The following is an 11,760-nucleotide window of genomic DNA, read 5'->3' as shown; positions in this document are numbered from 1 at the left end:
ATGGCGAGAGGCGGAAAGCTAACAAAGATCAAATCTGTTTTAAAGAAATTGCATTCGTTTAGCAACAACAAGCCAAACGGTCTAACCAAAGAACGAGCTAACATAACCACTTACGACGATGAAGACTACAACAACTTGAGTCATTCTCATGCTGTCTATGTAGGCAAATCACGAAGACGTTACCTTATAAGTTCAGAAGTGGCCCAACACCCGTTGTTTCAAGAACTAGTGGAACGTTCGGGTGATGGGGATGATAATGTGACAATTGAATGCGAAGTTGTGTTGTTTGAACACTTGTTGTGGATGATTGAAAATGCAGATCCTCAACCTGAAGGCTTACATGAACTCGTGGAATTTTACGCTTGTTGATACCATTTTTCGTTCTTTTTCTTATTCATTCTTGTAATTTGTTCTTGAATTCATGTTCTATACAGTTAATTTTTCTTTCTTGGATAACAAGCAATTCAATTAATTTTTGTTTTGCTTTTGATTTAAATATGATTATGAATTATGATTATGATGATATGAATTATGAACAAGTCATTATAATATACTAGTTGTGTTTATCACGTTTGGAGTTGATCAAGTACACTAATGCAATTGGATTTAAATTTAGAATGGGTCCAGAATATGAAGCTGGAGTAAAGTTATGAAATATGAAATATGTTCTGTTATGCACTACAAAAGGATTTTTTTTTTTTTTTTTTTTATTTTTATATTACAAAATACTTATTGTAATAAGTACTTGGCTTCATGATTGCTTCAATATTAAAAATTGAAATGTGATAATTATGACACTTGGTTGATTCATATAAGACCCCATCCATAACAGTTCGTGACTTTTAGACAATATGTAACTAAAACGACAATAAGCTTTTTTTGAAAGGCGAATTAGGGTGCGTTTGATAAAATTGAATGATTTTGCGCTGAATGATTAATAATCTGATTGATTCAAAAGTTCTGAATGAAGTTGCTTCTGCATGATAGTCTGTTTGATATTTGATAATCATTTTAAACGAATAATGTGAATTGTCTAAAATTACCTTATTAAGCTTTGGCATGAATAAAGATTACAATATGGTTGTTTAATAAGTGTTTTTGATGTTATTTAAAGATAATATTACATAAAATTTAGGTGCTTAATGGTTAGGAAAAAACTTCATCTCTGAATAATTTCAAATGTTGAACCATTCAACATCATCTGTCATTCAACGATTAGAAACAAATGAGTGTTGAATGATTCAATATTTGGCTGAATCATTCAATTAAGAGGTAAACAAACACATATTTACTTGCACATATATTATTCATCACGATATTCCATGAATATATACAATAACAACCATAACTCATAAGGTTTAAGTAATACGGAGTATGAAAGTTTTGCAATGAGGTAAGCATTTCTTGAGTAATTTGAGTTCGGGCTTGAGTTGAAGCTTGAGCTCGAGTTACAAAATTTAAAATATATATACGTAGTATTAAGTCAAGTCTATTCTAGGCACTTTACATGCCTAAAGACACAACTACAGTAAATCAATACGGCGTATTATTTACTTTTGCAACAAAGAATTTTGATTTGTATTTTAAACATGTCAAAAAATGGTTGCTTCCCTATGGAGGACACTAGGACACAATGAATAATTAAACTTACTTCGTATTAAAGTTGTATACATAACTTTCTTTTTAATATACACATTCGTCGCTATCAAATAACAACGATTGTATCTAGCTAGTGTTACTTTTGGCATTATGTCATTGTCACATACCGTTTGATTGAATGCGACAACTTATCACTGATAAAAATTTGAGTTGGTAGAGAGATTAAAAGCGAAAGAAATATTATAATATTGATAATTTAATAATAATATTATATTTTATATATAATATAAATAAATCAAATGAATACTACTCCGTAATTAATTGTGAAGGTGGGGAAATAATTGGGCTGGTTGGATGCTTTTTGTTTAATTAATCAACGTCTGTGTACCAAACAGCAGAAACAGACCCCTTCTTGATCTTTATCTTCAGTTTAACATCATTTTTTAATATTAAACAAATATTTATTTATTAGATTAATAAGAAAAATAAAAGTATGAAAGAAAGTATATGGAAGAAACAAAATTAAAATAATGGAAGAAACGCGTCTTCAACAGCTTCACCTATGATTTAATATGTTAAATTGTGGTTTTGTTTCTAAAGTTTGCTGAAAAGCTTAGCACTATGATGAAACATATAATGGTTCAATTTAAACAGATAGAGTTTTTCAGAGTAATTTTACTTATATAAATATATATACATCTTTTTTTTTTTTTTTTTTTTTTTTTTTTTTTTGAAAAGCCAAGAAATTTTAAAGCAATATAAAAATTACAAGCTGGAGGGGCTAGAAGCCCATAATATAAGTGTTGTAAATCTCGTTATTTCTCCCCGATATCTCGTTTTTAGAAGTCAGTCGAGACGAAATATCCATCTCCCGAAATTTCTTGATCAACGGGGTCAAACTTGGCCAAAATCACGATTTTTAGGATTTTCTGGCTCATTTCTAAAATATCTCGTACAATCACGGATTTTTTTCCGCTCATTCTTCGAATTTTCTTATAAAATCTCGTAAAAATGTATATAAATATACATATATTTATTTATTTTTATATATTTATATTAAAAAACTAAAAAGTCAACGTAAGTCAACGCCCGAGATCTCCCTGAGATTTTTCCGAGATGCCAATATCTCCACAAAAATGTCCAAATGAGATCTCCCCGAGATAGGAGTTATCCCACCTTGCATAACATATACAGACTCGAAAAATAGATTCTATGCTATTCTATACATATTGTGATTATACATCAAAAAGACTTGAAGTGATCGGTTAATAAAAGGAAAAAGTTCCAATACTCAATAATCACCCCATAAAGGATATGACTTGTAACAAGAAGCTGAGAGATGATATAGGATACATTGCTGAAAACAACGACAAAGCACCTTAATCAACTCACTTAGACCATATACCGGGAAATCATCAAATCATTGAGAATAGAAACAAAAAACGTGTGAGTTAGCCGATACCTTTTTTAATAGAAGTATTGAGATCGAATAGCAAAGGGGCATTTAACCAATCTAACATTCCAAATGTACTTTATTTCCTCGACAGTTGATTCACTCGAAGCTTTTGGATTGTATCTCGGACACTAGGGATGGGCAAGTAGATTTTCGGGATCCGAATACATGTTCATTTATGTAAAACCGAATATGGCTTTCAAATTGATTTTTCTTTCTCACGAGATGAACAAACATTAAAGTACTAACTTTCTAAAGCATCATCCCAAACTAATATACATAACTGAACATATATACAAATTTACAAAATATAATAAACTTGTTGAATATCATAATTCATAAAATAATATCACAGTATAAATATAAAAATATATAAATAAAATCAATAACCAAGAATAAAAATCAAAACAATCTCTATCTTAGTAATATTGTATACTTTTTTAATAAAAAAAATTATTATAAAAAAAGTACTACATAAATTTTATTGATTCAATATACATACACACAAATTTTTTTAGATGATATATATTTTTAATGTTGTATAAATTGAATTCGATCTTATATTCGGTTTCGGTTAAACCAAATTCAACTTTATCAAAACCGAACTGAAAAATCAAATTCAAATTCGATTTTATTTTTTTTATTTTTTTATCGATACGGTATTTGATTTAAACGGTTTCAAACTATATATTGAACACGTCTAGTTCAATATGCCAAATAACAATTATCAAATTTTTAATTAATTTTTATACATTGTAGGTGTAATTGATTACTATCATTCATTGTGTTTGTTAGTAACATCTGAATAAAAAATGTTATAGAAATGCTCATCATTCATTAAAAATTGAAATACTCTCATAACTATTCATCACATCCATTTTCTTTAGTATTCTCCTTAAATTATATTCATAACACTTATCAAATAAATATATATTAATTTTATATTATTCATAATTCACTCAGAATAATTATCAAACATGTTATTACCTGAAACAACCCAACCCGTATTTAACACGAGTAATTTTTTTTTTTTTAAGTAATAAAACATTTACGCGCCATTCGAATGGTGTAAACCATTCCATACAACGCATTAAAACATGCAACAAGTTTAATGTTTACAATAAGAGGCACACGACCTTTAAATCAATTGTTTACAAGTTCGACCCATTAACATGATAGTTTTAATCCAAACAACACCCGAGCATGGTTTGGGGCTAAACTACCCAAAACACTAGGTCGACTTCAAAAAGCTTCAACAAGAATCCAACATGGGGAAACTAGTGTCCAACAACCCCATTCCCTTTGTCCGCACCTGCATCTAAAAAGTAAACAACGAGAGGGGTAAGCTAACGCTTAGTGAATGCAATAATTATACATATTCATATATAACCTACTTACTTGCAATCACTTACACAATACCTCATACAAGCTAGCAATTCAATAACCATGCAAACATCATGCATAAACTACTATCCGCAATTCACAATAAGCTAGCAGGACCAATAGCATATAGTTCACAATTTAATATGCTAATAACATTCACACAACCATGGTTAACCAATCGTACAAGGGAACGGTACTCGCGAAAGGCCGTCGGAGTTCATAACATCCATTAGCGTACTTAATCACCGTGTAATCACTAATCTTGTGATGACCCGAAAATTTCTGACCAAATTTAAACTTTATCTTTAAATGATTTAATGTTTTCGACACGATAATCAAAGTCTGTAATGTTGAGTCTCAAAGTTTTGGAACTATATTCATATAATCAATTATTTTTTTGATTGTTCTCGACGATTCACGAACAATATATATATATAACTTAATGTGCATATATATACATATATATATATATATATATATATATATATATATATATATATATATATATATATATATATATATATATATATATATATATATATATATATATATATATATATATATATATATATATATATATATATATGATTTCAAGTTATTTAGTAAACGATATTAACATTCGATTATTGATTCGATTAATATTTAGATAAGTTAACTAAAACGTTTAAGATGAACCAGTAAAACACTAATTTGCTACAGTATTTTCGAATTGCTACAGTACCCGAAAAGCTACAGTGTTTTCGAAAATCACTATTTGCTACAGTAAAAAACTTTGCTACAGTAACTTTGCTACATTAAAACACTATTTCAAAATGAAAATGTATATATTATATATATATTAACAAATAGCGAGACGATGATTTATAAAAGTAAATGACCAAAACACTCGAAAGTTTAAGATATACTTTGAGTGGTATAGTTTATGGATAACTTAAGGCTATATTTTGACAAAGGTACGTGACACGAAACATAAAATGCAAGTTTTCTCATTGTACGAAGGGACATTCGAAAAACCGGAACCGGGACATAAGTCGAGTGACGATGTACGACTTATCAGAACGAAAATTACAAGTCAACTATGCACGTGAATTTAATATAATATATAATTAATTATATAAATTATATATATAATTAAATATTATGTCGACAAACAACGAGACAAAATCATTTTGTGTTGGACAGCGAAGCCATGCGATCGCATGGCCTTTACACTAGTTTCCCATGCGATCGCATGGGAAGGAAATTCAGAAAACATCTATAAATCGAGCTGGTTCCTGCACTTATAACACACACACACATATCCGAATACATATTACTCCCTCTGTAATTATTATTATTATTTATATTATTATTATTATTATTATTATTATTATTATTATTATTAAGATTAATATTATTATTAATCTTATTATTATTAGTAGTATTAATATTATACATAAAATACTACGACGAGGTCTTGAGCGTGTCACTTTCAAAATGAGTTTTCAATCGGGATAGAGCTAAGGAAATTATGGGTAATGTTCGGGGGTATATTTATGAATCAAACCTAGTGTTTATCATCTCCGTTACGTCTACATACTTTTCTACAATATTGAATCTCAATATTGATACGTAAGTACTCATATTTTATCTTTTATATATTAATTATGTATCCATGTCTAGTGCTCGAGTATATATATTTATACATACGTGTATGCTAAATTTCGTCGTTAAACAGTTTATAATAGATCACAAATTAAATACATATATTACTGGTAAAAGGTATATGATATACATGTTTTTGGAAAGCTGTCGAAAAATCAATAACTTTTCATTTAGATATCGAATAGTTTCGATGAACGGATTAAAAGATATGATCAACTGAATTATAATTGACGTTAATTGAAATTGCTTTTGAATCTGCAATTAATATTTAAACAACTTGCTTGTAAGATTGAGAAATTGGATTTTTGAATATTACCAACCGAGTAAATGAATCCTTATATAAGGTACGTCTCGTTTTGTTGAACTATTGTCAAAATTGACTTTTTGAAATGATTTTGGATAACTTTTGTATGTCGATCTCGAGCATTAGGATTGTGATACACTATGACCTGACTTAGCTTGATAGACATTTATTGACCAACATATGTTCTCTAGGTTGAGATCTACGGTTATTTGGTAATCCGAGTTTCGGTCACATTTTGGTGAACGACTTTATATGCTGCTAAGGTGAGTTTCATTTGCTCCCTTTTTAATTGCTTTTGCAATCTATATTTTTGGGCTGAGAATACATGCACTTTATTTTAAACACAATGGATACAAGTACATACTAAATTCTAAACTGAGTTTGAACCGAAAATCCCTTAGCTTTGCTAACTAGTAACTGCCGGTTATAAGAACTGGTGGGCGCGAGTAGTAGTATATGGATCCATAGGGCTTGATATCCCCGTCAGAGCTAGAGCACTAGCCTTTTAACGGACGTATGCTATTTGAGAAGCGTACACATTGGTTTGCGTGTATTATTAAGATGATTATACAAAGGGTATAAATTATATATACGTTAAGTTTAGTTACCAGGGTGCTCAATTTCGTAGAATATTTTGATAAACGTTTCTGGATGAAACAACTGAAATCTTGTGATCCACCTTTATATACAGATTATGCGCAGCATTAAAACTATGAACTCGCCAACCTTTGTGTTGACACTTTTAAGCATGTTTATTCTCAGGTTCCCTAGAAGTCTTTCGCTGTTTTCTTATATGTTAGACAAGCTATGTGCATGGAGTCTTACATGGCATATTTATCAAGGAAACATTGCATTCACCAAATCATCACCATGTATCTTATTTTGACTACATTGTCAACGGAATTACTATTGTAAACTATTATTTATGGTGATTGTCTATATGTAGAAATCATCAGATGTCAAAAACCTTTGATTTAAATATTCATTTATGGTGTGCCTTTTCAAAAATTGCAATGTTTACAAAACGTATCATATAGAGGTCAAATACCTCACAATGAAATCGATGAATGACGTGTTCGTCCATATGGATTTAGAGCGATCGTCACAAATCTCCCGGGAGATGTCTTAAACACCGCGACTAACTCACTCCCATGACAATTTGGTGTCTTAAACACCGCGACTAACCCACATGTCAATCAAACCATGAGTGGTGTCTTGAACACCGAGACAAATCTCACTCCCATGACAATGTGGTGTTTTAAACACCGCGACTATCCCACATGTCAATCAAACCAATGAGTGGTGTCTTGAATACCGCGACAATCCCACTCGTTACGTAGAATGTGGTGTCTTAAACACCGCGACTATCCCACATTTCACGCTACACAAATAAATACATTATATACGTACACGCATAATTATTCCACTCACCTTATCATGCCGGTGGTGATTAAACACTTTCGTAAACTTCAAAGCAAAGTACCTAATACATTAAGTACACATTCAATACACAACTTGTGGAACTAACCACAATACTTACTCTTGAGCATTTAATGACCCAAATGCATTAAATAACTCACTTACACCAAAACCGCCCATAAATGGCCAAGACTCATCATTAATCACTATAAGCTAGTGATGTAAGTCTACTAACCCCAACTAACCCGAACTTAAGGCATTCCATACCCATTTTACCCAGTTAGGTCAACCATTACCCATTTGACCTATTTTAACACTTAGACTTACAATCTTAGTCAAACTTAACCCATTAACAAATCTTTCATAATTTTACAAGTGTATTAGTGACTAACAACACAATTCAACACTTACAACCTCAATTTACTTGACCAAACCCTAGATTATAGCTATTAGGGTTTCCTTACATCAATATAACTCAAATTCACCCATTTAACCTCCAAATGGGTCTTACAAGTCTCAAGTAAACAAAACCCTAGCCATAAACCAATTAAAACTCAAAATACGGAGTTAAGACTTACCAACACTACCACAACGTAGCTAGTGACGTAGGGAACAACTTTAAAACTTGGACTTTGACCCGAATCAAACTTCTTCCTCCTTGATTTGAGCTTTCTCACACTAAAACTCTTTCTCATTCTAAAATTGAAGTGGAAGGGATAAGGTAGGTGAAAGAAGAGTAAATGACACTCTAGATCTGACCTTGGGGTCTTAAATTCGCCCCACAAGTGAAAATACCAAAATGCCCTTCCTTTTTACAATTTAATTTAAAAAAACTTATTTCCAGGTGAACTTCCAGGTGAAATTCCAGGTGACACTACTGAAATGTCCCGTTCTTATTGATTAAAAACGTTCCATATTAATTGATTTCGTTGCGAGGTTTTGACCTCTATATGAGACGTTTTTCAAAGACTGCATTCATTTTTAAAACAAACCATAACCTTTATTTCATAGATAAAGGTTTTAAAAAGCTTTACGTAGATTATCAAATAATGATAATCTAAAATATCCTGTTTACACATGACCATTACATAATGGTTTACAATACAAATATGTTACAACAAAATAAGTTTCTTGAATGCAGTTTTTACACAATATCATACAAGCATGGACTCCAAATCTCGTCCTTATTTAAGTATGCGACAGCGGAAGCTCTTAATAATCACCTGAGAATAAACATGCTTAAAACGTCAACAAAAATGTTGGTGAGTTATAGGTTTAACCTATATATATCAAATCATAATAATAGACCACAAGATTTCATATTTCAATACACATCCCATACATAGAGATAAAAATCATTCATATGGTGAACACCTGGTAACCGACATTAACAAGATGCATATATAAGAATATCCCCATCATTCCAGGACACCCTTCGGATATGATATAAATTTCGAAGTACTAAAGCATCCAGTACTTTGGATGGGGTTTGTTAGGCCCAATAGATCTATCTTTAGGATTCGCGTCAATTAGGGTGTCTGTTCCCTAATTCTTAGATTACCAGACTTAATAAAAAGGGGCATATTCGATTTCGATAATTCAACCATAGAACGTAGTTTCATGTACTTGTGTCTATTTTGTAAATCATTTATAAAACCTGCATGTATTCTCATCCCAAAAATATTAGATTTTAAAAGTGGGACTATAACTCACTTTCACAGATTTTTACTTCGTCGGGAAGTAAGACTTGGCCACTGGTTGATTCACGAACCTATAACAATATATACATATATATTAAAAGTATGTTCAAAATATATTTACAACACTTTTAATATATTTTGATGTTTTAAGTTTATTAAGTCAGCTGTCCTCGTTAGTAACCTACAACTAGTTGTCCACAGTTAGATGTACAGAAATAAATTGATAAATATTATCTTGAATCAATCCACGACCCAGTGTATACGTATCTTAGTATTGATCACAACTCAAACTATATATATTTTGGAATCAACCTCAACCCTGTATAGCTAATTCCAACATTCACATATAGAGTGTCTATGGTTGTTCCGAAATATATATAGATGTGTCGACATGATAGGTCGAAACATTGTATACGTGTCTATGGTATCTCAAGATTACATAATATACAATACAAGTTGATTAAGTTATGGTTGGAATAGATTTGTTACCAATTTTCACGTAGCTAAAATGAGAAAAATTATCCAATCTTGTTTTACCCATAACTTCTTCATTTTAAATCCGTTTTGAGTGAATCAAATTGCTATGGTTTCATATTGAACTCTATTTTATGAATCTAAATAGAAAAAGTATAGGTTTATAGTCAGAAAAATAAGTTACAAGTCGTTTTTGTAAAGGTAGTCATTTCAGTCGAAAGAACGACGTCTAGATGACCATTTTAGAAAACATACTTCCACTTTGAGTTTAATCATAATTTTTGGATATAGTTTCATGTTCATAATAAAAATCATTTTCTCATAATAACAACTTTAAAATCAAAGTTTATCATAGTTTTTAATTAACTAACCCAAAACAGCCCGCGGTGTTACTACGACGGCGTAAATCCGGTTTTACGGTGTTTTTCGTGTTTCCAGGTTTTAAATCATTAAGTTAGCATATCATATAGATATAGAACATGTGTGTAGTTAATTTTAAAAGTCAAGTTATAAGGATTAACTTTTGTTTGCGAACAAGTTTAGAATTAACTAAACTATGTTCTAGTGATTACGAGTTTAAACCTTCGAATAAGATAGCTTTATATGTATGAATCGAATGATGTTATGAACATCATTACTACCTTAAGTTCCTTGGATAAACCTACTGGAAAAGAGAAAAATGGATCTAACTTCAACGGATCCTTGGATGGCTCGAAGTTCTTGAAGCAGAATCATGACACGAAAACAAGTTCAAGTAAGATCATCACTTGAAATAAGATTGTTATAGTTATAGAAATTGAACCAAAGTTTGAATATGATTATTACCTTGTATTAGAATGATAACCTACTGTAAGAAACAAAGATTTCTTGAGGTTGGATGATCACCTTACAAGATTGGAAGTGAGCTAGCAAACTTGAAAGTATTCTTGATTTTATGTAACTAGAACTTGTAGAATATATGAAGAACACTTAGAACTTGAAGATAGAACTTGAGAGAGATCAATTAGATGAATAAAATTGAAGAATGAAAGTGTTTGTAGGTGTTTTTGGTCATTGGTGTATGGATTAGATATAAAGGATATGTAATTTTGTTTTCATGTAAATAAGTCATGAATGATTACTCATATTTTTGTAATTTTATGAGATATTTCATGCTAGTTGCCAAATGATGGTTCCCACATGTGTTAGGTGACTCACATGGGCTGCTAAGAGCTGATAATTGGAGTGTATATACCAATAGTACATACATCTAAAAGCTGTGTATTGTACGAGTACGAATACGGGTGCATACGAGTAGAATTGTTGATGAAACGGAACGAGGATGTAATTGTAAGCATTTTTGTTAAGTAGAAGTATTTTGATAAGTGTATTGAAGTCTTTCAAAAGTGTATAAATACATATTAAAACACTACATGTATATACATTTTAACTGAGTCGTTAAGTCATCGTTAGTCATTACATGTAAGTGTTGTTTTGAAACCTTTAGGTTAACGATCTTGTTAAATGTTGTTAACCCAATGTTTATAATATCAAATGAGATTTTAAATTATTATATTATCATGATATTATCATGTATGAATATCTCTTAATATGATATATATACATTAAATGTCTTTACAACGATAATCGTTACATATATGTCTCGTTTAAAAATCATTAAGTTAGTAGTCTTGTTTTTACATATGTAGTTCATTGTTAATATACTTAATGATATGTTTACTTATCATAGTATCATGTTAACTATATATATATCCATATATATGTCATCATATAGTTTTTACAAG

The 11,760-nt window shown here is 30.5% G+C and overlaps 1 protein-coding gene across 1 annotated transcript; it reads left to right on the top strand.

Annotated features, from left to right (window-relative positions):
• Nucleotides 1-369, top strand: LOC139851450 (auxin-responsive protein SAUR76). Its single transcript, XM_071840490.1, has one exon. The coding sequence runs from the start codon at nt 1-3 to the stop codon at nt 367-369; it is 369 nt and encodes a 122-aa protein (XP_071696591.1).
• Nucleotides 370-11,760: the final 11,391 nt, after the last annotated feature.

Source organism: Rutidosis leptorrhynchoides, chromosome 6 (genome assembly GCF_046630445.1).
Source record: "Rutidosis leptorrhynchoides isolate AG116_Rl617_1_P2 chromosome 6, CSIRO_AGI_Rlap_v1, whole genome shotgun sequence".
Lineage (NCBI taxonomy): Eukaryota > Viridiplantae > Streptophyta > Magnoliopsida > Asterales > Asteraceae > Rutidosis > Rutidosis leptorrhynchoides.
This window is presented reverse-complemented; position numbering and strand designations above follow the sequence as displayed.

Excerpts from the sequence above, each read along its gene's own strand:
- LOC139851450 (XM_071840490.1), top strand. The coding sequence starts at position 1 with ATGGCGAGAGGCGGAAAGCTAACAAAGATCAAATCTGTTTTAAAGAAA.